This window comes from Oncorhynchus kisutch, linkage group LG4, assembly GCF_002021735.2.
Source record: "Oncorhynchus kisutch isolate 150728-3 linkage group LG4, Okis_V2, whole genome shotgun sequence".
In the NCBI taxonomy this organism is placed as follows: domain Eukaryota; kingdom Metazoa; phylum Chordata; class Actinopteri; order Salmoniformes; family Salmonidae; genus Oncorhynchus; species Oncorhynchus kisutch.
In genome coordinates, this window is record NC_034177.2 from 66,963,420 (window position 1) to 66,989,154 (window position 25,735).

Consider the following 25,735-nt stretch of genomic DNA (forward strand, 5'->3'; position numbering starts at 1 on the left):
AAAAAAGTATTTAATAAGAATATTTCATTCATTCAGATCTAGGATGTGTTATTTTAGTGTTCCCTTTATTTTTACCCAAACATTTCTGCAGCATTGAAGGTCCCCAAGAACACAGTGGCCTCCATCATTCTTAAATGGAAGAAGTTTGGAACCACCAAGACTCTTATTAGAACTGGTCTCCCGGACAAAATGAGCAATCGGGGGGAGAAGGGCCTTGGTCAAGGAGGTGAGCTTCAGTTTTCCTCTGTGGAGATGAGGGAACCTTCCAGAACGACAACCATCTCTGCAGCACTCCACCAATCAGGCCTTTATGGTAGAGTGGCCAGATGGATGCCACTCCTCAGTAAAAGACACATGACATCCCACTTGGAGTTTGTCAAAAGGCACTTAAAAGGACTCTCAGATCATGAGAAAAAAAGATTCTCTGGTCTGATGAAACCAGGATTGAACTCTTTGGCCTGAATGCCAAGCATCACGTCTGGAGGAAACCTGGCACTATCCCTACGGTGAAGCATGGTGGTGGCAGCATCATGCTGTGGGGAGGTTTTTCAGCTGCAGGGACTGGGAGACTAGTCAAGATCGAGGGAAAGATGAACGAAGCAACGTACAGAGAGATCATTGATGAAAATAAGCTCCAGAGCGCTCAGGACCTCAGACTGGGGGCAAAGGTTCACCTTCCAACAGGACAACGACCCTAAGCACACAGCCAAGACAACGCAGGAGTGGCTTCAGGACAAGTCTCAATGTCCTTGTGGCCCAGCCAGAGCCTGGACTTGAACCGGATCAAACATCTCTGGAGAGACCTGAAAATAGCTGTGCAGCGACGCTCCAAATCCAACCTGACAGAGCTTGAGAGGATTTACAGAGAATGGGAGAAACTCCCCAAATTCAGGTGTGCCAAGCTTATAGCGTCATAGCCAAGAACACTCGAGGGTGTAATCGCTGCCAAAGGTGCTTCAACAAAGTACTGAGTAAAGGGTCTTAATACTTATGTAAAAGGGATATTTCAGTTGTTTATTTTTCCAAATTTGCTAACATTTCTAAACACCTGCTTTTGCTTTGTCATTATGGGGTATTGTGTGTTGATTGATGAGGGGAAAACACATTTAATCCTTTTTAGAATACGGCTGTAAAGTAACAAAATGTATGCCCTTCTAGAGCGGTCAGATTACTGGTGTTGGAAAGGGTCAAACTCAAGAGCCCCAAAATCACGACTAAGACCAGACACCACCCCAAAAAATACATACATTTACAGCCAAGGCCTATGAAACACCAAGGACAGAGACTGCCTTTGAGATTGAATTTCCTCCCATATGAAATTCTCCCATACCCATAAAGTCAGCCGCAAGTGGCCAAGTGGTTCTCTCTCTACTTAACCAATTCACCATTGTTTTCCTTTTCTCTGGTATATCTGCCAGTCACTTGCCTCATACATTACGACCCACCACCAAACCCACAGAACTCGTTTGATTTAAAGTTAAGAGAAGAATATAAATGCTGCCCAGCCGGAGCTGGACTTTGCCAGTTCCCCTTGTGTTGGCTCTGTCTGTTCTGGAGAGGATGTTTTCATATTTAATGAAGATCTTCATCCAAGCCTCCCTGTCTAACCCCTGTGTTTCCTCATCCTCTCTCCTGGCACCCAGAGCTAACCACACACAGAGGGAAATGGGCCACAATATTACACTCCTAAAACAATCGGTGCAGAGAAATATGAGGAAAGCCATTGGATTGTTTTGGACCCAGATCTGTTGAGACCTCCCAAAGCCAGTGCCGTTGTCTGGTTCTCCGTTTAACGTCTTGGTGGTCACATTAGTCTACCCATAACTCCTGAGGCTCTCCGCCGGCAGGCAGACTGGCTGAGCCATATTGGAGTTGTTTGGCTAGCTTGCTACTCTCTACAGCACGACAGTTAAGAATGCAACGCATGTTTCTCCTCTAGTCACACATTCAGCTCTGCACATCACAAATCACCTCAGGTTTGATGAAAGTGAATCCACAAGTGGTTGCTTTGTGGATAAATCTGATCTCTTTTGCAAATGTGGCCATTTAGTGGACTGGAAACGTCTGCATGGTCAGATTACTATTGGCCATTCGAGGGAGTGAACACATATTGAGATCTTGGAGATGGAAATAAGATCACATGGTGATGCAATGCACCACCACCAACGCAGATTTGTCATCATTGTATATAATTCCAAGTCGTAGGGTTCTGAAACCTATAGTGGAATCTGCTGATACCATGATCTCCATAAAAGTCATAAAAGTTCTAGAGGGAGCCTTAAGTTAGAACTCTGAGACTCTTATGTGACAATTCTTTGCTATTCTGTTTCATTGAAAGAAAAAAACACAGGTAATCCAACCAGGGTGGGAAATGCTTTTCAGAATGTGACCCTAACACCCTTTAAAAATACAGACCTAGGGCCCTTGAAATAAATCAACTATAACCTCCATACACTACTGTACAGTGAACAAGTGTGTGCTTTTAACCACCACCAGCACCACCACCCACTAAGTCTGCTGAAGCCTCTCTCCCTGCCTTGTCTCCTGCAGGCTTTGGAGGGTGGCTGTTCCTACTGACGTCCCTATAGACTTACCTTCTCCCCTGCGTATCCTTTTAACCCCTGGTCAGTCACAGCCGACACAGTCGCATGCAAAGTGTGAAGGAGGAGAGAGACACAGAGAGAGAGGAACCGGGGTTAGACAGGCACAGAGAGACACAGGGCATGCATCAGCCTCAGAAGTGGTCACAGGGAGAGGAAAGGAAGGGAATGGGGGGTGGGGAGAGGAGGCTGGGCTTGGCTGAAGTCTAGGGCCACGGGGAGCTGTCTGGTGTCGAGACGTACATTCTCACAGAAGTAGTAGTGAGTGAAGGGAGGGGAGAGGCAGTGAGCCTGGGAGCGAGGGACAGGCCAGAAAAAAGGACTTCCTTTGAGGAGGCGCTTGAGGACCACAAAGTAGTTTAACTCCTCTACACTGTGTGAAATATTGCGTACTCTGCATGGGCCTCACAGTTGGAGCGACACTGTAGAACGCCCCAGGTCGGGGAAGGAGGGAGTGTTTTTAAAGCCAGAATTTCAAGCCCACAAACCGGAGTCAGATTTGTGAAAATTCACTTCCAGTACGATGACTGAGCAAAACAGAGAGAGCCGAGGTGCTGGTATCTATCTAAATGTTGCGGTGGTAAAATTGCCTTGAAATATGGCCATATCCAAAATACACACATCTAAATAAATGAGAAAACTAAAAGTGTGCGTGCAACATGTCAGCACAACCTGTTTTCCTCATCTTTAAAATAAAGAATGTGTGCATGTAATGTCTCCAGGCAATTCCAAATCGGGTAAACAAGTAGCATTTGATTTGAACATTTCCCTAAAGGCATTCAGAAAACTACAAAATACACATGGAATCACAAAAACATGTGAATATATTCAGTATCAAGCCAAAAAAGAAACAGATTTGAAATATGGGGAAGTTGTTTCTAAAATATATATATTTAAAAAAATGTCTGATAAACAATTGGCCTAAAACAAAATCATTGTGTTCTAATAAATTTATGAATAAATTGAAAGCTACAAGTGTGAAAGAGGGTGGGAGGGGAGGGGCGAGTAATGGAATAGTGGATGATGTTTTACAAAAAAACAGAGCATTTTCCGATCGGTGCCTTTTTGATATTTCTAAGACTTTTCAGTGATTTGGCATGTTTGTATGTAACTACTGTAACAAAATCAGCTCCATTAACACGATACAATGTTTGTTAAATGGCTTTATAAGCAGTCATAGGCATTTATGACACAACGCTTTAAAAGCAGGTCACTTCCACACACAAATATTAGGTTATATGAGCAACTTATAAATGCCATTACTGTATATAAGAGTCTTGTTTGTGAAGTTAAATTGTCAGCATCATGCAAACATGCCAAGTTACAGTACAACTACTGTACATACAGTGCATTTGGAAAGTATTCTGACCCCTTCCCCTTTTACATATTTTGTTACCTTAAAGCCTTATCATAAAATGGATTAAACACAAACAAATCCTCCTCAATATACACACAATACACCATAATGACATCACAATACACCATAATGACATCACAATACACCATAATGACATCACAATACACCATAATGACAAAGCAAAAACAGGTTTCAGACATTTTTGGCATATTTATATATATTTCTAAACAGAAATACCTTATTTACATATGTATTCAAACCCTTTGCTATGAGACCCAAATTGTGCTCCGAGACCGGATTGTGTCGAGGCACAGATCTGGGGAACGGTACCTAAAAAGTTCTGCAGCATTAAAGGTCCCTAAGAACACAGTGGCCTCCATCATTCTTAAATGGAATAAGTTTGAAACCACCAACACTCTTCCTAGAGCTGGCCACCTGGCTAAACTGAGCAATCGGGGGAGAAGGGCCTTGGTCAGGGAGGTGAACAACAACTTAATGGTCACTCTGACAGAGCTCCAAAGTTCCTCTGAGGAGATGGGAGGACAACCATTTCTACAGCACTCCACCAATCAGGCCTTTATGGTAGAGTGGTCAGACGGATGCCATTCCTCAGTAAAAGACACATGACATCCAACTTGGAGTTTGCCAAAAGGCACTTAAAGGACTCTCAGATCATGAGAAAAAAAGATTCTCTGGTCTGATGAAACCAAGATTGAACTCTTTGGCCTGAATGCCAAGTGTCATGTCTGGAGGAAACCTGGCACTATCCCTATGGTGAAGCATGGTGGTGGCAGCATCATGCTGTGGGGATGTTTTTCAGCTGCAGGGACTGGGACACTAGTCAGGATCGAGGCAAAGATGAATGGAGCAAAGTACAGAGAGATCCTTGAATCAAAACCTGTTCCAGAGTGCTCAGGACCTCAGACTGGGGCAAAAGCCAAGACAGCGCAGGAGTGGCATCGGGACAAGTCTCTGAATGTCCCCGAGTGGCCCAGCCAGAGCCCGGACTTGAACCCGATCAAACATCTCTGGAGAGACCTGAAAAAAGCTTTGCAGCGACGCTCCAAATCCAACCTAACCTGAGAGGATCTGCAGAGAAGAATGGGAGAAACTCCCCAAATACAGGTGCCAAGCTTGTAGCGTCATACCCAAGAACACTCAAGGCTGTAATCTCTGCCAAAGGTGCTTCAACAAAGTACTGAGTAAAGGGTCTAAATACTTGTGTAAATGTGATATTTCAGTTTTGCAAAAAATTCAAAAAAACTGTTTTTGTTTTGTCATTATGGGGTATTGTGTGTAGATTGATGAGGGTAAAAAAATATTTTATCAATTTTAGAATAAGGTTGTAACGTTACAACATATGGAAAGGTCAAGGGGTCTGAATACTTTCTGAATGCATTGCATATTTAGCTATGTCAAACTATACCAAACCCATTCCTCATATATCAGTTTTTATCATTTATGAAGGGGCACCAAGGGTTGCATTCTGCAATGGGCCGTACTAAACTTCACAAAAATTCCATATGCATATATTAAACAATATATTAATTAACAAAGAATGTCAGAAAAAAAATTCTGAAAAATCTTTATCTGGTCATAACCTAAACATTGGTGCCATTTCTCTTCCGTCTTTTCTTTAAAATGTTGAAGACATGCTACTCAAGTGATTACTCAAGTGTCCTCTATTTGGTCAAAGTCCCTTTGTTTCTACACACTACTCGGTTGCACATTCTCATGTCACTCACCAATCTTCCAGGAATTCCCATTGTTCCTTTGTCACCCTAATAAGCAACGCAAAGTCAAGAAGAAAGGGGTAAACAATTATGAGATGCTCCAGCACTACTACAATCACAGCCAACAGCTTAACTTATAGTGAGCTTTCATTCTGTCATGCCATCAAAATGTAATATCATGCTGTTTCAGACACAGATTACAGTATGTATTTGTGTCTAAATTGATGGCAGACGGTCGGGCTCTGTACGTCAAGTCTGATAAAGTCAAGCCACTGTGTAGCTTTGGAACTATGGAACTATTCCTAAACATTATGGTAGGATGAGCAATTTTGATGCAGCCATGCCCAGAACTGTAGGTTCCCTCAAGGCCCATGGCTAGCTACAGTATGCCAGGCCTTGAAAGAAGTCAGTGCAGCAGAGAACTAATGGTGGTCAGAGAACAAGCCTCATCAGGGATTATTTGAAACAAATCAAAAAGGTAAACATTATGTCATAACTACCTAATATACTGTATTATTTTCACTTAATACTTACACATCAGATACTTGTCAGAGATTAGATTTGCCAGGTGGCCACAACTAACAGTGACATTCCCTATGTGACAGCTATAGAACTCTCTAGTTCATCATTTATAACTAAATAAATTGCTGGAACATATTGCCCCGTTTTCTTATTTCGCCCATAGAGGGTTACAAACATCTGGGTGGAAGTCATAAATACTGTATCATGTCCAATTTGGGACACATAGGGTTTAACAGCAATTTGTTTTGTTTGCAACACTGTAAACATCACCAGTGGACGTGACAGTCCACAATGACCTTCCTCCCCCAGGTCATGCCCTTGTCCATCTGCCATTGCATAACCTTTGTTCACACTCTTCTAAATGACCGTAAACTCTGGACGCGCTGAAATGATTTATTATGCAAAAGGTGTTCATTCCTAAAGCCTCTTAGTAGGAGCAACTCGCCCTCTCACTCCCATGACAGGCATCCTGGAGTAGGCTGGCGATGACAGCTTTTGAACGACTCACTCCGATGACGTGTTACAGAAACAAGTTCCAGGTTGGGGCCAGCCCCATAAGTCATCACAACGCACAGCAACGCAACATGTGCTGGATACCTGAATCTGTGAGGGGTGTTGAGTGGAGAGGCCTGAGTTGAACTTCCACTCTCGCTACCCCCCACCCCCCCCAATATAGTATGGACCTAATTAATAACCTAACATGGGTGTTCATCAATATCAAGCTGACTATCTTTCAGTGCATCTGAATATCAAGCTGACTATCTTCCAGTCCTTAAAAAGGTGATGGCTATTTTGAGGAAATAAAGAGAGTTGCCTAATTACACAAAAACAAACAGCTACAGCTCGCTGTGATTAAAAACAATGATCTCCATACAGGAGCATTGCTATCAGGTCTCTGGAGATATGCTGGTTTAAGGCAGTGCTCTATATGCCCTGTCCAAGGTCCTGATTCAAGACACGGCCGTGCAATATCATAACTGCTCAAAATTCCCCCAGATTCAGTATAATGCCTTTATAAGGAGCAGAACGAGCAAAAGTGAGACAAACCATTTCCTATGGTTACTTAACGGTGCTTTCCCTCAAACTGTTGATTTCTGAGCATCAGATGAACAGCCGGCTCTCTAACCTCTATCGCGCACAGGGCCAAGTCTGTTATTGTGCTAGGCAGCATTCCGAGAAATCTCAGACAGAAATCTGACGCTCCCCACTCTATTACTCAATGTGTGTTCCTTCTATTGTTGAAGTCTTTTGCCCTAAAAAAAAAAGATAAGAGTTGAAGCGACCACTTTCTCTCCACACACCACCCCCTGTTCCCTATCTTTCTCTCCCTCTGCAGCGCCTGTCACTCCCAGTTTGGGAGATAGAGTTGCTGGGGCTGCGGCAGTCTCAAATTCAGTGGTCTCTGACCACACTGCTGACCCCCCCTCCGAACACACTCATACACACACCTCCCCCTACACCCACCCACACAGTACAGTCAGGATTCAGTACAGGAGGATTTACACAGGGCCTCAGTGGTGCAGTGTGGAGGCCTCTCAGGTGTATTAAAGGAAAAGTCTACCCAAAACTATCTTTGGTATTTGTTTCATTAGTCCATTGTTGACATAGTCCCAAAATGTTTTGCTTGTTTGCAATCAAGTTTTCAAGATACAGTTTGTAACTTTCAAAATACAGAAATCCTCCCCGTATGATGTATTCTGCATCATATGACGCAAAACGCAGCAGCAGATGATGCAAAATGCATCATATGGGGATGATTTCTGTATTTTGAAAGTCATATAACTTCAAAAACTTGATTGCTGACAAGCAAAACATTTTGGGACTATATCAACAATGGACTAATGAAACAAATACCAAAAGATAGTTTTTGGGTGGACTTTTCCTTTAGCAGGAGTAATGAGACTCAGCTGGACTAGCCTAGGGACCAGCACACTCTCACTCTCCAGACTGACCGCAGTCATAACGGCTCCCCTCGCCACCGCTAGCACGGCTTCTGCTTCAACACGCACACAACTCAGACCCCTGCATTACTTTAGATGAGGCGTGACTGAAGGAGGATGTATAGGGTTTCAAAGTGTTATGAGAGTAAACACGCATCTTAATGTGATAATTATGTGACGATATTGTGAAATGTGCTAATAGATCAGGCTCGAAGTAGAAAGAAAAAGTGTAGTGTCATTGTGACAGGACTGTACGGAGCTCACGTCCTTTGATTCATCACAAAAGGAAAAAGTGCTTAGAGTTCATACATCACACAAGGTGGTTTTGCGCTTTTGTTCAAAGCTCAAATCTGACATACAACACTCTATGGAAAAAGGGGAGAAATGACTGATTCGAATGCAGACAAGTTCCCTCTCCAAAACCACATCCTTCCCAAGAAGAGGAGAGAGCACTTCTGATATAATTACCAGTTCTTTGACAGCATCATCAATCAAAAAACCTGGAAGGGATCACATCTGAACTTTGACAAAACCTGTCAGCTAATCTCCCTTGAAAAGCTCACCCTGTGAGCCGTCTATTCAACTTCAGACTGTTTTATGGGCCTGTTTCACCAGTGAGCCCGAAAGGATTGAGGAGGGTTCACAGGTTTGAGCTGGTAGCTGGGTCAAAGGTCAGATCTAAGATGGCCTCCTGTTGCCATTCTATGATGGAGACCATGTGGATTTGGCTGGTTGGGAGTTAGTCATGTTAGAGCTGGGTAACCAGGAAACTGACAGGGACACAGTAAGCAAAGAGCTAGGCAAAAGAGGGTCTGAGGTGATACCAAAACTACAGTACTTATGTCTGGGATGCTCTGTGGAAGTCTCTCATTCTTATACAATTGGGTTTCTAATGGGCTGTTCATGAAAAGGGGCATAACCTTTTCAATGCTAATTATATGTCCAATCTAAATGTAGTAAAAGTAAAGACAACTGCAAATCTTATTAAATGCATTGTATGTCTACAAAGGTATTCAAACTCACACAAAGGAGTGTATAATGCACTCAGTCCCTCTGTTGAGCAGATATCTCCGAGGTATCTTAGCTGAGAAGTTGTCAATCCCAGTACAGATTCATTCATTTGAAGTCATCAAACTCCTGGGTTGATTGTCCTCTATGTGTGTGTTTCCAATGAACTTTCATTGAATTGGGATATTACCCTGGGACAAAAACAACTTCTCAGTAGAGCGATTCAGAGAGATCTCAAAACACACAGACAGAACGAAAGACAGACAGTTAAAAGACAGTTACCGGAAAGCCTGATCGTCCGGGTGGACCCTGAAAAGGGGTGAGAGAAATGGATACAAAATAGAAAGTGAACTTGACATTATTACAGAAAAAGTTCACATCACACTGATCCAGGCCAGAATAAAATGGTCAAAAAAGACAATTGTTTTTGGATAGTTTTCTACAGTATTATGTCATTATTTAACTTTCTCATTGCAGAGTATTTGATCGTTTAAAAAATGCGTTTCTCAGTGCTCATTGTATTTTGGCAGGGTCAGTTATAACAAGCAGCCATAAAAGAAAAGAAAACACACCATTCCACAACAAAAGAAGAAACAAATCTAACAATACATCATTTCATTTAATTTCATAGACCTAATTGATTTGAACCTGTTTAACTCTGAGCAGTTGTTTTGTTCAAAGCTACGTCCTTTTCGAACAGTAATTGGGGACATATTTTTATGTCAAACCTAGATTTTTAAATCTCTTATGCCCCAACATTTAACAATTGAGACTGCTATATCTCAGGCTCTGTATGAGTCACATTGTGTCGGACACCGTTATCAGAATCTCACATTTCTTTCCAACAGTACTAAGCATGTGTTTGTAGGACTTTTTTTTAACCGAATTGTACTTTATGAGGGTAGTATACAATATTATGCATCATTTAAAAAATGCCACCAGAGGGCGTCAGAGTTGAACAGGTTAAAGAGCTGATAACATGCTTATTTAAGTTGAGGATGAATCATAAACCATAGCAGTTGAAGTTTAAGGTATTCATTATCTATAATATACTGTAGATTCTCATCAACATTAAAGAACATACCATAAATTCAATGCATTTCAATCAGCATGTAAAAGCATGCAAAGACAGGTCTTGTAAGAAGGCATGCCATGGATTCATCTATGCAAGGTCTTTATTCATCTGGTGGCTAAGTTGAATGGAAAACAAATGTTCCCCTTAGGCTTAGCGTCTTGAACAACCAACAAAGACATAAGGATGTCTGATACGGTGTTCAATATTGCCAAAGGAACATTTCCTCCAATATTGTGTGTTTTGTTTTCAGTGAGCTACGGAAACATAAATCAAGAGCCCTTATGTCTGTGTTGTTTCAGCAAAGGACACAGCACTAATTACTGGTCGGACGGAACAGGAACCCTTGACATTTCCCAAAGCCACTGGCCATTGTTTGTCCACAGAGGAGTATGTTATCTCTATGGAGGAGTTCTTGGGCTTACAGACTGACATTTTGACTCTATTCTTCCCTGAAAAGCCAACAAGAGTCATGATTGTGTCTGCTTCCTATACTGAGTGTGTGGGCCACTATTGGCCAACAGTTCCAGACGGGAAGTCATTCATCTTGCATCAACAATCCATTCGAAAATCCTAAAGGGAAGATATGCTACCACACTCCCCATCTCCTCTCAGAATGTTATTTAATCTTCTTTAGTTGAGCAACATTTTATTGATCTGGGGAGTGAATCAAGTGGCTGCTGTTAGAAAGCCTAATGATTGGTGCTTCTGTGGAGCACCTTGCATGGTCCTGGAGGTCTGGGGCAGAGCTGAGGTGAGGTGCAGGGCCAAGTACTGAGTGAGAACACACTGCACATGGGTGTCTGTCTGCTTGCCTGCTACAGGGCCTCTAGGGGCCGTCTGCAGGGGTCAGGGGTGCCCTACCTCCGGAAGAAACCCCTCATTGGAATTAAGCAGTAACCTGGAACATGTGGCTCCCATTTGGGCCGGGTGCTAGTGGACGAATGAGAGGGCCTCCGCTAGGGGCTTCCGTGGCCCCTGGGGCCTTTCTGTAACCTTAGTGGTGAGGGTTCAGGTGTGGGAGAGAGGTTTGGACTTCATTACTTCCCTCAGACACTGGCAGCAGCAGGATTTACTGTCGATCTGAAGCTGATTGTTATCTAACCATAAGGCTGCCAGAAAAGGCAAAAAAAACGGGTCTGAAAAAACAGGCCTGTTAGCAATTAAATTTTAACAATATGTTATTCTCAGACAAATGTACACTTTATAGTGGTCAACTGTGTGTGTTGAGCAATGCTGAACCTGAATCTGAGCTTGAGAACGGTGGAGCTTGATGGAGAGCGTTTAAGCTGTTTAGTTTCATTTAAGTCTAAAGGTGTTTCCCATCAACTCTGATTGTTTTAGAGTGTTTTAAACACACACGGCCACAGGGAGGGCAGGAGGCCAAGCCCCTGTGATGTGACCTATGAAAAATTATAGACTATTGTGTTTTTAAAAAGGACCAAAGCCCTCGGTTTCGGGGAACAGGAAAGCACCAATTTCATGTTGTTGTACAGTTGCAATCACATGGGTAATTGTGTTAGCATAACATCCCAATTTAAATAGAGGCAGAGATTATTTATACAAATCGTCTGTCCTCAACTCCTCACTCAATTGTTAAAGGCCACAATATGGATGAGCGTGTTAAGAAAAGCTGAGGCAATTAATCAAACACAGAGGACATTTCTTAAAATACCCTTTTCATATCTAAGTAGTGATATAAAACTTAACTTGATAAAAAAATTCACAGTGCTATTCCTTATGTGAAAGTTCCGGTGGACCCGCGCAATTCTGGATCTTGTGTATAGCGACACTATCTATACAAAAGTATGTGGACACCCCTTCAAATTAGTGGATTCGGCTAATTCGTAGCTAATTCGTAGCACCCGTAGCTGACAAGTGTATAAAATCAAGCACACAGCCATGCAATATCCATAAACAAACATTGGCAGTAGAATGGCCTTACTGATTAGCTCAGTTACTTTCAATGTGGCGCCGTCATAGGATGCCACCTTTCCAACAAGTCAGTTCATCACATTTCTGCCCCACGATAGCTGCGGCGGTCAAATGTATGTGCTGATATTGTAAAGTGGAAACATCTAGGCGCAACAATGGCTCAGCTGCGAAGTGGTAGGCCACACAAACACACAGAACGGGACCGCCGAGTGCTGAAGCACGTAGTGTGTAAAAATCCTCTGTTCTCAGTTGCAACACTCCCTACCAAGTTACAAACTGCCTCTGGAAGCAACGTCAGCACAATAACTGTTTGTCGGGAGCTTCATGAAATGGGTTTCCGTGGCCGAGCAGCCACACACAAACTTAAGATCACCATGCACAATGGCAAGTGTCGGCTGGAGTGGTATAAAGCACGCCGCCATTGGACTCTGGAGCTATGAAAACGCGTTCTCTGGAGTGATGAATCACGCTTCACCATCTAGCAGTCCGACGGATTAATCTGGGGTTTTCGGACGCCCGGAGAACGCTACCTGCCCGAATGCATAGTGCCAACTGTGCATTTTGGTAGAGGAGGAATAATGGTCTGGGGCTGTGTTTCATGGTTTGGACTAGGCCAGCAGCATACCACCCTGCATCCTGATGCTTGATTTCCTCTGAAGCTAAGCAGGGTTAGTCCTGGTTGGTCACTGGATGGGAGACCAGATGCTGCTGGAAGTGGTGTTGGGGGGCCAGACAGGAGGCACTCTTGACCCTGGTCTAAAAAAATATCCCATTTCCTGTGTACAGTGCCATCTATCGGATGGGATGTTAAACGGGTGTCCAGACTCTCTGTGTTCTCTAAAAGATCCCATGGCACTTATCATAAGAGTAGGGGTGTTAACCCTGGTGTCCTGGTTAAATTCCCAGTATGGCCCTCATACCATCATGTCCACCTAATCATCCCCAGCTTCCAATTGGCTCATTCATCACCCTCCTCTCCCCTGTAACTATTCCCCAGGTCATTGCTGTAAATGAGAATGTGTTCAGTCAACTTACCTGGTTAAAAAAATAGACCCCCTTAGATCCAGTGAAGGGAAATCTTAACACTACAGCATTCTAGACAATTCTGTGCTTACAACTTTGTGGCAACAGTTTGGGAAAGGCCCGTTCCTGTTTCAGCATAACAATGCCCCTGTTCACAAAGTGAGGTCCATACAGAAATGGTTTGTTGAGATTGGTGTGGAAGAACTTGACTCGACTGCACAGAGCCCTAACCTCAACCCCATTGTACACTTTTGGGATTAATTGGAATTCCAACTGCGAGCCAGGCCTAATCGCCCAGCATCAGTGCCCGACCTCACAAATGCTTGTGGCTGAATGGAAGCAAGTCCATGCAGCAATGTTCCAACATCTAGTGGAAAGCCTTTCCAGATGAGTGGAGGCTGTTATGGCAGAAAAGGGGGGACCAACTCCATATTAATGCCCATGATTTTGGAATGAGATGTTCGACAAGCCGGTGTCCACATACTTTTGATCATGTAGTGTAAGTGCTTCTTTATGTAATCGTATGAATAGCTAATGCATTTCAAGTGGAAAGGTTTAACACAAAAGCACATAATGACACTTAACTTCCAAAACGATTCCAACCAGAACTCAAACTTCCACTAAATAATTTGGAAAGGTTCCTTCCTTTGTTCACGTAATAAAAGTATAAGTGACAGCAATGCCTACCCAGTGAAATGTGCATCTGTATATCCTCATGCTACCAACTTCGTCATTATGTAATAGCTAACCATGAACTTTTCATCAAGTGTGCAACGCAGCCAACCTGATGAGAGTGTCTTCTTCCGGAACCCACAAACCCACTCCTCCCTGGCCTGCCTGGCTGTCTCTGGCTATACCTGGCCCTGGTCTGGATGTCCATCCCTGCCTGGCTGCTGCTGACTGATCAATCACTGCCATGGCCCGAAGCTAGGCCACGACCTTCACCCTCTCTTAGCACCAGGTCGCAGCCGTGCCCAATTTTAACGCCCTGCCCAAGGTGTTCCGTAGTGTCCTCCCACAGAACCAGAAGGTAAGCTCTGAGATGCTAGGCTAAGGGTGACATGGCTAAGGATCCCGGAGTATTGGCAGGATACAGGGGAGACATGTTCTCAGACATCAGAAAGCTTCTTTAAGTGTTTCAAATGGAGGCATGGAGGTGGAGTTTGGGAGTGGAAAACACCCCTGGGCTCCTGACTTCAGAAGCACCGTTAAAGACTCCTCAGTGGTCCTATGATTCATACTTTCCAAGGAGTGACTTTTAGTTAAAGGGCCTAATAAAAATCCACAATGCTATTCATAATGTCAAGTCCACTTGATATTCCACTGAGCCGAACCAGTGAAATGCTTCTTAGCAGTCCTGATAATGTAATTATCGTGCACTAAAAGGAGAGAGACGTCACATGTATATTTGAATAAGGAAAACTGATTCACTTACGAACGCAAAGCGTTTCCACCCCACAAACAATGCAAGGAGGAGCAACTATAATGACCATGTTTAAATAGTTGCCTTGATGTGCTCAACAATATGCTTTGAAAATCATCATGTCACCACTCTTTACAAGCTCTCTGCGAACACACCGCACAGCAACACCAAAAGGGTGCATCCATGGAAGATGTGTGTGTGTGTGTGTGTGTGTGTGAGGGGGGGGGACTTATCCATGGTACAAACACTCCCAAACACAAAAACACAGTCACTTTACCACTCTCTGCATGGTCACACAAGGCATCGGGTCTACTTACAGGAGGTCCTGCAAAAGAGAGGGAGAAAGTTTCAATTAGTCACACAGTGTAGAAAAACATTGATCAAATTGAGTTAAGTCAATGTGAATTGGAAAGTTTTTCAAGTGTTCTGAAGTTCAGTTTACAGTGGCTGTCTGCATTTGGATTTGTTCTGGAGCGGTACAATGCCTCACCCTAAAAACCTTCCTGCCATTGACTGATTCATAGAACAGTAAATATCATGACTCAAACATGCCTATTTAATTATGAGACGGTGTTTTCGCCAAGTCCATCTACAAAACACAAATAACAAAAGGTGGATGTCTCGTCGAGCCCCCGTGAAGGTAAAGAAGACTTCATCAGACCAGTGAGAAGTTCTTCCAAACTCTTTGTCTAGCTCTAACCACCTTTAAAAGGCATAGAAGGGAGTACGGTATCCACAAAGCGTCTCAGAGTAGAAGCAGAGTAGTACAATCTTATTCATTATGATCTAATATGCAAAGCTGATCCTAGATCAGCACTCCTACTCTGAGACTCTTTGTGGATACGGGACCTGTGCACACATAGGCAGGTCATATTTTCCATGTGTCACAACAAGAAAATTGGTGCATAAATCGAAATATTCATTTTGGGGAGCCCGACTCCAAAATCTCTCTCAGCCCTCCCATAAGATGGTCATTCCTAGCCTTGAGACGTTTCCCCTCCCTGGCAGTGTTGGAAATTGTCTGCCTACCAATTCCTGGATTGATGAGAACAGGGATGGAGAGAGTGAAACTGGTGCCAGGAAGATGCCAAATGACACTACACCGCCTGTAGCCTGAGCCCAATGCCAAACCGGCGTCGCTCCTCAAGAGCTTCCTCCACACCCAGTTAAGATTAATGCACTACTCATTGCATTGACTTTTTTCCATTGCGGAGAGACATCTCCACAGACACCCTTTCTCCTGGAATAAAAAGCACTTTCAATGGAGTTTCTCTTCTCACCATGCTTACTCGAAATCCTGGAAACTGGTTCTTTGAAAATACTTCCCTGAATTAACATTTTATTTCACTCCTACGTTGTACTCCATGAGCCCCGTCTGAACGGTTACATAAACCTTTAAAACTCTCATCAGAAAAACATGGCAGGTACAGAGGCAATGTTCCACTAGTAATCAGAGCCTAGAAGCAGGTATATTTCTTACATTGTGACCACGCCCCCCCACTGACCTTTCAGAAGGCTAATCAGAAAGACCTCAGTCACCAGACAGAATCAATTACTGCAAAATCAAGACAGGGTCACAAAAGATGGCGTCACATCAATCACAGAACAGTGAGGAAAATCACTGATGACAAATCCCTTCCTTTTAACGTCACATCAAATCACCAGCATTATCTTCTCAGTGGCATATTTGTCTGGTCCTAGTTAAGGATTGTATGAGTAAAATAAATGCCTGAACTGGAAGAAAAAAAATGGATAATGAGGGTTTTCCAGACTGTTTGCATTAAAAACAGTGTGAAAAATGGGAATGGAAGTAGGCACATGATTTAAATGGTCTGGAGCCCGACAAGTACTCTGTTCAGTGAGGAGGAGACAGAATCCTGGGGCTCAGGATCCCGAGAACCCCGACATGGAGCCACACTGTAATGAAGGAGGCCAGAGTCTAAAGGTCACTCTTAAACCTGACTTATTATACTGCAAGTAGCTGTCACAGACGTAAGACAAACAGCCCTAAAAGAGGTAGCCGCCCTTACCCAAATGACTCTCCAAACGGACAGAGGGAGTGCAGACTGTCTGGCCTCTCCTACAGGCCTGAGATCAGTCTGACATGAGCAATAACATCCAGGAATAACAGATGATCTGGTCAGGGGTGACAAAACTTTCCCTTTGGGGGCTGCATTACCCTTTCCTTTCCTGTTTTTTCGTGAGGCTTTGTTTCTAGTATTTGAGGAGGATTCTGTCTCAACTTCTGCTGACTATTTTGGACGCTACCCTCGGCTATAGTCAACCTAGGTGCAAGGAATTTCAAACCTGAATGGGTAAAACCCACAGGAGATGTTTGGTTACACCAGAATGGACGGTGATCGCGTTCCTGGCTGACACGTTTTGCTTTCACTGCATCACAATGCAGAATCAAAACACTAAACTCAATCTGGTGGAACATTCACCAATATCCTTGCCACAATATATTCCTCAAAAAACACATACACACACTTATTATATTGCCTTCGAAAACAAGGTAATTGTCAACATGTGAGAAGAGATTGCTGTTTTCATTGGATTTAGTGTGCTTATGATGTTTCATCAACTGTTTTGTGTTACAGGCCTATAGGTGTCTAATGGACAGTGGAGGGCAGGTACAGTACTGTAAACCTACCTGGATCACCATTGCGACCTCTCTTTCCCCTCGACCCAGGACGCCCTGGTTGAGAAACAACCGGCAGTTAGTCACCGGTTACACTCCACACCCACTAAAGCAATATCCCTTTACCCAGGCTGGGCCTACTCATACCAAGCCAACATCTTCACATATTGCACAGTCATTCTAGATCTGTACTGACTGTGTATATGCAGCTCTGAATGTCCTGGAAAGGGATATTGGCAGCTTATGAAACTAGAAACTAGAGAAACTGTGCTGAAGTGTGTGTGGAAGTGCTGGTCAGTCTTCAATAGCAGCCAAAAAAAGGAATAATTCAATTATTAAAAAAAGACAGAAATGAAGCATTGCGTTGCAAGCTCGTGCACAACGCTAAGAGATGGGATGCTCGCCAAAGCACGCCCATCCAGCAAAGGCGGAGTTACTGATGGGCGGAGCAAACATTTTGGGGTGCTCCGATAATTATTGTGGGGGTGAGCATCCCCAGACGCAAAAGCCTAAACCCTCAGCACGTAAGCATGGGGAAGCAAGCATGGACTCTGATTCAAGCAGCATTCTGGGCTCACCATCACATCCTGTTGGCCAGGTCGGCAGGCCGCTCTGGGACATCTACAGACAACATTGGTACACAGGCATGGCACTGCAAATATAGCCCATGTGATGGCGCCCACACAACTCCAGTAATACAATGCAGGGGTGCTGAGGCCAAAGCTTTACACGCTACGGGCCAAAGGCGACACATGCAACACAGACAGACACACACATAAAAGAGGAAGTTGTTTCGATGCAATGATATCGAGCAAGCCAAGCACCAAGCTTCTCTTCAGTCGAGCTAAATGCTGTCAAACTGCGACTGACACCTGTTGTCCTGCTTATGTAAGAAGCTGGTTGCGGTCGGAAATGGATGTATAATGTTGCATGTCTACATGCAATCTCTTGGGCGTGTCCCCGTCCCTCACCACTTATAATAAATAGTTCAGAGGGCAAGCATCTACCCAACACTGGGCAGTGGAGGCTCCTCGGAGGAGGAATGGGAGGACCATCCTCCTCAGTGAATTTCATAAAAATAAGAATAGTAAAACATTTTAAAAGTTATCCTTTTTAGATAAAACTATACTAAATATATTCAAATGGCACCAAATAATTGATTAAAACACACTTTTTGCAATGAAAGTCTACAGTACTCTGTAGGGTAGCACCATGGTGCAGCCGGAGGACAGCTACCTTCCGTTCTCCTCTGAGTACATTGACTTCAATACAAAACCTAGGAGGCTTATGGTTCCCACCCCCTTACACAGTAACTAAGACAACTTCCGGAGGACATCCTCCAACCTATCAGATCTTTTGAGGAATTAACTGAAATGATGTCCACCGAATCACAGAATCAGAGAAGGAATCTAGTACTGAAAGCATAAGCTACAGCTAGCTAGCACCGTAGCACATAAAATGTGGTGAGTTGTTCATTCAAAAAGAGAGAAAGACAATAGTTGAACAGTTTTGAGCAAATGAATTTCTTCCAAAATGAAGGAGAAGCAAGAGAGAGATAGAGAGATTGTCCCTTTTGTTCACTTTCAGTTTCACTTACTTAGCTAGCAAATGCAGCTAGCTAGTTTAGCCTACTCAAACACCCTGCTCAAACAGAGGGATGCTATGTTAGCTAGCTGGCTATGACTATCAGACAACACTGGAACACTTCCAAGTCACGGTAAGCTTTTGGTTTTACTCATTTATTGTCACTCCTTACTGACTGCAACGTTACTGCATGATTGTAGTGGGTTTACTAACGTGTTAATTCTATTAACTAACTACTACTATCATTCCGCCAATTCAGATGAAAAACGGTTCTTAAATGGAAGCAAATGGAACGAAACAGGGATAAACATACCTGAATTTGTCCAATAGAAACTCTTGTTTGCAACTGTTGGAATAATGATCACATCCTATATCAGCAAGATTCAGGCAAAAGTGTGCAAGGCGTAATTGAATGTGTCACTGTCTGTCTCGACCTGTGTGCACCTACGTTGTAAACTTTCATTCATAGGCTAGGTTGTAGCAACCTCATGATGGGCATAGGGAAAATTTGAGTATCATGTAGTAGCCTAAACCTATCGCTGTTACGTTGAACTGGGTGAATGGAATGTGAATGACAGCCATCCAATATGCTGTAATAGAAATAAGGCCATGCAAATTAAATAATAAATGTCCTCCCTCATCTTAAACAGCACCGACCGCCAGTGACAATGAGCTTTGGTTTGAGTGATAGTTATGTCTGTCTTCAACTCCACAACAGACACAAAGCTTGTTCTCTCTGCACAATTAGAGTTTCAGTGTCACCTCCTCCTACAAAACTAATAACCAAAACACATACTTTTTTTTTAGGGGTGGGGGACATTTTCATATCCATCCACAATAACTCAAAACTTCAAAAAGGCTGTCATATCCCTAGCTTGAGGCTAAATTCACATGACCTTTCATGTCGGTTGAGTACACTGGATCAGAGGCCTATGGGCAGGTGGGTTACCATCTTGAGATGATCCGTGTCCTGCGATATATATCCAGGAATAACCCACAGAATTCCGGTGCTGAAAATACCCTCCCAACCCCCTCTTCCTGAGCCAATCTCCTGGATTCCCTGCTTCTCCAATTGCCCTTGTAAACAAGTGTCCGGCACAAATGTGAAATGTACTGTAAGGGTAGTAGAAAGTTTCCAATACACTAGACCAGACAGGAGAAACCACTGGGTGATATGGAATAGGCTGCAGTGTAAGGACACCGTCTGTTTTAGCCTTATGTAAGATATAGCCAATACTCAGGGGTCAGTCTCATTGGACATTTTTAGGGTGAGAACCTTCAGCTTTGTGCTGTGGAAAGTCTGGAGCCATGCTATTGAATGGACCGTGGTAGTGCTAATGCTGAAAAAGAACACCCTTGCTCTCATCCTGTTGCATCTTAAAGCAGGGCTGGGTATGGTTGTTCGGCATTTTTATTAAAGATCATCCAGGACAGGTTGATGCTGGAAGTGGTGTCGGAGGGACCAGTAGGGGGGCACTGCTTTCAATAGCCAAAAGTACAACAGGGTGTGTGCCACAGCCAGGTGATAATTTAACGATGCTATTTTAGGCAGAAAAAGGGTCAAATTTCATTATCAACAGAACTTGCTCTACCACACACACCGAAGGGCTATCATAAATCGCACAATGCTCAAGACACGAAACATTCACCTTCCCTGATTTTTGAGGGGAAACTAATACTTTGCACTAACAGTCAATAAATTTTGCTCTCTGTAAATGTACTTTTACACTTTTTCAGTTACAATTATGCAAACAGAGGACAGGATTTACTCAGGGGGTTGTAACTGTTGAAGAATAAAAAGGGACTGAACTTTTGCACCTCTGTCAATGAGAGAAAAACGTCCACCTCTTATTGAAATCTGGAAAAATCATTCTGCAAAATTCATACCTCTTCACTATGGTTATATATAACCTTGTCATATATATATATATATATATATATATGACAACTTTCTCGGCTTCCCCCAAAAAATATGGATATGTGGCTGGTCCAAAAGGCAAGGGAGATTAGTTGACTTCTTTTAAAGAATCGGATTGGCCTCTCCCTGCACCTCTGCACCTCTGCCATCCACAGGGAACCAATAAACGCTAACAACGGCCCTATCAGGTTCCTAGTGCTCCACAAAAACATCACGTTTAGACAAATCAACAGTTCATCACGAATCCCTTCCTCTGCTCATTTCAGCTGGTCCTGGGGAGAGAGTCCATGTGAAAAGACAGCATGTCTAGAACAGTAGACAGCAAGTAGACAGCAAGCCAGAGGGAGCCAATGTTAAGCAGAGAGATTCAATACAGACAGAGGTCCCGCCATCCACTCAGTGTATCCAAAGGTGACAGTTCACAGACCCGTTCACAAGGAGCCCTTGTAGGTTTGTTGCCTTGTTAAACACGGCTCCTAGTTTTAAAGGCGCGAGCGATTTTTTTTGGCTCATGCTTCGCTGACGTCGTGTTATGAGAAAATGTCACAGTGAAAAGAGGGGAGGCCAATGTTCATGAAAAGATGCTCTATACTACTACTGAGAAATGACTTTTAAACCCCACGAGTGATATTGCTCTGGCCGTCCAACAAAAGCAGAATATTGTGTACACGTTTCAATGGAACACAAACATACACATCCAGACACATTTCCTATGTGCCGTTTAGTGTATAAGCTTGTTCATGGCGAAAAGGTGGGTGTAGATGCATGGGGGACTCTGGCTCCATTAGTTACCATGGAACATGGAAGCCATTGGAAAATAACTTTAGATAAAGAGTCAATAAGCTAAGGGGGAGTGGGGGAACCAAATGGTGTACCCCGTTTAAATGCCCCACCCCCTCCAATGGTTTACATACTGTACAGTGTGCAGAGAGAAGTGTGTCTGTGCAGAGAGAAGTGACCAGATTGATGGATACATGTAAAAGCACTGCAATATCAGACCATGAGAAAATCTTCAAATGCTGCAAAGTAAATTACCAATGTAATAAGAATGACTTTCTGTTGTTGGTTATCAAAGCAGGGTAACACCGATCACAGTAGGCCTGTCTAAATTACCACTGGCCATCTAGGTGGATGGAAAAACAGTTTCAGTGTCAACTTAAACAACCAGATGGAAAGCATGCAGAAAAGATATTGAACTATAAATATATATGTTAAATAATACCATCTTTGAGAAGTAACAATCAAATAAAATCTAGACAGTCAGGTAGAATTAAACATAGAAAAGGAAAATTCAGGACACATGACCATTGATTTTGTGTTTGAGCAGAGGAACACAATATTAGCCATGGCAAAATTTATAGAATTTCAATAAATTTGCTTTAAAACTGCAAAATTGACTCTCAGCTCCATGCCAAACTGTGTAGAATTGCTGGAAATTAGCTTTACAACAGCAAAAAAAACGCCAAGATAGCATATTAGTTAGAAAGGTATGTTTACACATAATTTTCCAATTAAATGTAGAGGTCAAAGTAATGAAACTGTCTAACAAATCTATTGATTTTAAAATGTTAATTACTTCTCTTTGCAATTATTATTCACCTGATGACAAGACAAGACCTGACTTCATTTTTTTTACTAACATATGATGGGAGTCCCTGGTTGCAAGTTTGAAAAGTTTGAAAACCCCTTGATCAGAGGACCTGCCTTTTACTTTCTGCACACAAATAAAACATCTTGATTCAGTCCATCACCATTCCTGGAATGTCTGAAAGAGAGAAAATGGGAGCACACCTATGCCGATTGGCTTGGTTGAGAATGAAATATTTTCCCAAACAACTGTTGGACTAGAGAACGTCACTAAGCCTGAGATTAAATAATTACACAGTGCCTCTTAAAGCAGATCACCACAAAGACGCCATTGTGTTTGTGCCAGAAAAGCCACCATTAATCTGACTTTACCATTATTCTCCCAAATTGCTCTCGGGAGGGAGAGCAATACATTTAAAAGTTGAACAGCCCTCCAGACTGGGCAGAAAGGCTTCCTCCACTCCATTGAAGTGAGTGGTTTATTGGAGAGGTGCAGAAATCTCCCTTTGTTTCTACAACCGCCATATTTTCCTCTATTTAAATCATGGACTTGAAACAGCAACACATGAATTGTGGCTCCAGTGGAATCTAGTTCCAATTACAGGTTCTGGTTAAATTCCAAGAGCAGGATCTGTTTCAGGGGTGTCAAACTCATTCCATGGAGGGCCTAGTGTTTGTGGGTTTTTGGTTTATCCTTCCAATTAAGACCTAGACAACCAAGTGAGGGGAGTTCTTTACTAATTAGTGACCTTAATTCATCAATCAAGTACAAGGGAGGAGCGAAAACGCGCAGACACTCAGCCCTCTGTGGAATGAGTTTGACATATGTAATCTATTTGAACACCCTCGGATAGCTGTACCCGTCCGCCTTTGACTTGTGAGTACTGTATGTACTTGCAGTATATTAATGGTTTTGCATGTCTAGTGATGAAAGATACTATAAATGTAGGCTGCTGTACATTAGTATTTTGGTGTTCCTATGAATGGCAGCCACTGGTGTCCATGCCCTCACCAGCACCACAAGCCATGTAGTCAGCCTGGAACGCACCCACTGGCTTGAAAATGAACGCAGGCACAGCTGACTTCAATAGGCTCATTAAGGGTGTGGCTGGCTACTCAATCAGCCACCACACTTATCAGCTGCTGGGTTCCCTCACTAGAGAGAGAGAGAGAGAGAGAGAGAGGCCTCAGAGCATGGCCTCAGAGCATGGGTAGCTCTGTTTGCTGAACATTTAGGTTGTAAACTTCTTGGCAATAAAAGTGCTTTTGTTTTGAATTTACCCTCTATTTGAAACCTAGCCTAGTTCTGGTCAGTTGCACCACACCTCCCCACTGGCTTCCACATTCAGTGGAAAATGCTGTCAGAGCTCTACCGGATGACCTTGAGCTAGGTTGTGTTTCTGGTACATTGCTCCTTGGAGGCATGGTGAGTTGTTTTGGGGTTTAGATGGCAAAGACAAAACTGCAAGTATGGTGTGTGAGTGGCTGGAAGAAAATGGTGCAAAGTTCCTTCTGGACTTCATGTAGATGAACCAAAAAAAAGTGGAATTACATACAGCAAGCACTATCTGAAAAGGTCACTAAAGGCAGTTGATGTCATGCGCTTCTACCTTTTTAGGAGAAGAATTGGTGGGCTGAAGATGAACAGTGGAGCACTTTTGATCTCCCTCTATTCCCAATAAGTCTACTAGTGTCCCTGAAGACCTCCCTGGTCTGTATGAATGGTGTGGAGAAACCACACACCATTTGACTCTGTGCCCTTGCTGTCGTGATGACTGGTATGGCAGCTGTGAAATGGATTGATAACAGTGAAAATGATGCCCACGTCCCCATGTATCCTGATGCCCATGCGGTCTTACTGAAGATGATTGACTCAGTTACAATAGTTGCGACCAGACGAAATCACCGTTAAGGACGCAGCGCAGGTTCTATCAGACTCACTCTGCAGAAGAAGACTTTCCTTCCATGTTGGTCTGCTGGAGCTGACTTGCTGCTGGCCTGTTCAGTGTCAACCAGAAGAGCCTGCACAGTCACTGCCCTCATGCCCTAAAGAAGTCCTGTGCCACTGGGGTTGCCACAGAAGAAATCCTCTACCCTACTACTGGGGCGCCACTACAAGCCATGTGGTCAGCCTGGAATGCGCCCATCAGCTTGAAGCCTTGGAATGGGTGATCTACGAGCCTTCCTCATGAGAAGGAAGTGTGGCGCCGTGAGGGGCACCAGCACCACAAGCCATTTAGTCAGCCTGGTATGCACCCACTGGCATGAGAACACAGGCACAGCTGACTTCAAAAGGCTCATTAAGGGTGTGGCTGGCTACTCGATCAGCCACCACACTTATCAGCTGCTGGTTTCGCACGAGAGCGAGGCCTGAGTGAGCAGGTAGCTCTGTTCGCAAGTTATTTGCTGAACATTTTAATTAAATTTAGGTTGTAGCCTTTTATAGGGTAAATTTAAAACAGAGCTTTTATTGCCTATCATGAGCCGCCTATCAGAAACCTTGCTCGGAGTCCAATCCTACAAATCAGGTTTGAGAAGTTAGTGAGGTGACTTTGGTCAACTGAGTTCACGGTACCACGAAAGTGGCTCACCTTTTAGCCAGGCACATTTATATGGCAATGAATCCTTCAGAACTAACCTGCTCTGGGGTAGGTTAATACATTTATCCTGAATGAAGTTTCTAGACCACTAGTTGGGGGACCAATGTAATCAGATACCCTCCCTCACGCAAAGAATGTCAACATCTCCTTCATTTGAGCAAGATTTATTAAATATTTAATTAAGAGTATGACTTTGGTGGCTGGAGTCTTTGACCATTTTTAGAACCTTCCTGACACCGCCTGGTATAGATGTCCTGGATGGCAGGGAGCTCAGCCCCAGTGACGTAGTGGGCCATACGCACTCCCTTCTGTAGCGTCAAGCAACCAACCATAGTAGAAACATAATCCATAGATGGCAGTTCCCATTCAAGTCAAGACTGGCAGCCATTGTTAGTATACCCATGAGTTTAACAGTCAAATTGCCAGGGTAAGAGGTTCCAAAACCATTTGATTGATTATGCTATATGGCAACAAGAATGTTCCACAGAAGGTGCGATAGGAGTGTGATAAGCACACCAATGGCGGAACTTCTAAAAGCCTATTTCACACCATTGCTTTCTGAGTTTGCAAGATAACCTTTCTTTCATTCACCACAAACGAAAATGTGACACTGACTCGCCCATGGATTTATGTTTCAGCATTGTCTCGATTAAGAGGGTGCCATTCAATTAGCCATGTGTGACATTGCAAGCCTGCTAGAGTTGGCAGCAAGAGGGCGAGCAATATCCATCACCGTAGTATGGCTGAAGCCTGACCTGGAATGTGAAGCTAGCTTTATAAAAGCCTGAGTAG

General features: G+C 43.4%; 1 protein-coding gene across 23 annotated transcripts in view; it reads right to left on the bottom strand.

Annotated features, from left to right (window-relative positions):
* LOC109889887 (collagen alpha-1(XIII) chain-like) overlaps positions 1 to 25,735 on the bottom strand; it is a 113,872-nt gene that overhangs the window by 47,163 nt on the left and 40,974 nt on the right. For 12 of the 23 annotated variants that reach the window (XM_031823434.1, XM_031823433.1, XM_031823432.1 and 9 more), the window contains exons 3-7: positions 17,267 to 17,311; positions 14,931 to 14,938; positions 9,443 to 9,469; positions 5,703 to 5,738; positions 2,595 to 2,621 (exon numbers count right to left, since the gene is read on the bottom strand). In XM_031823434.1, the coding sequence (XP_031679294.1) occupies positions 2,595 to 2,621; positions 5,703 to 5,738; positions 9,443 to 9,469; positions 14,931 to 14,938; positions 17,267 to 17,311 (143 nt within the window). The remainder of the gene's footprint in view (positions 1 to 2,594; positions 2,622 to 5,702; positions 5,739 to 9,442; positions 9,470 to 14,930; positions 14,939 to 17,266; positions 17,312 to 25,735) is intronic. The other 11 variants (XM_031823440.1, XM_020481671.2, XM_031823438.1 and 8 more) reach the window with 10 other exon arrangements.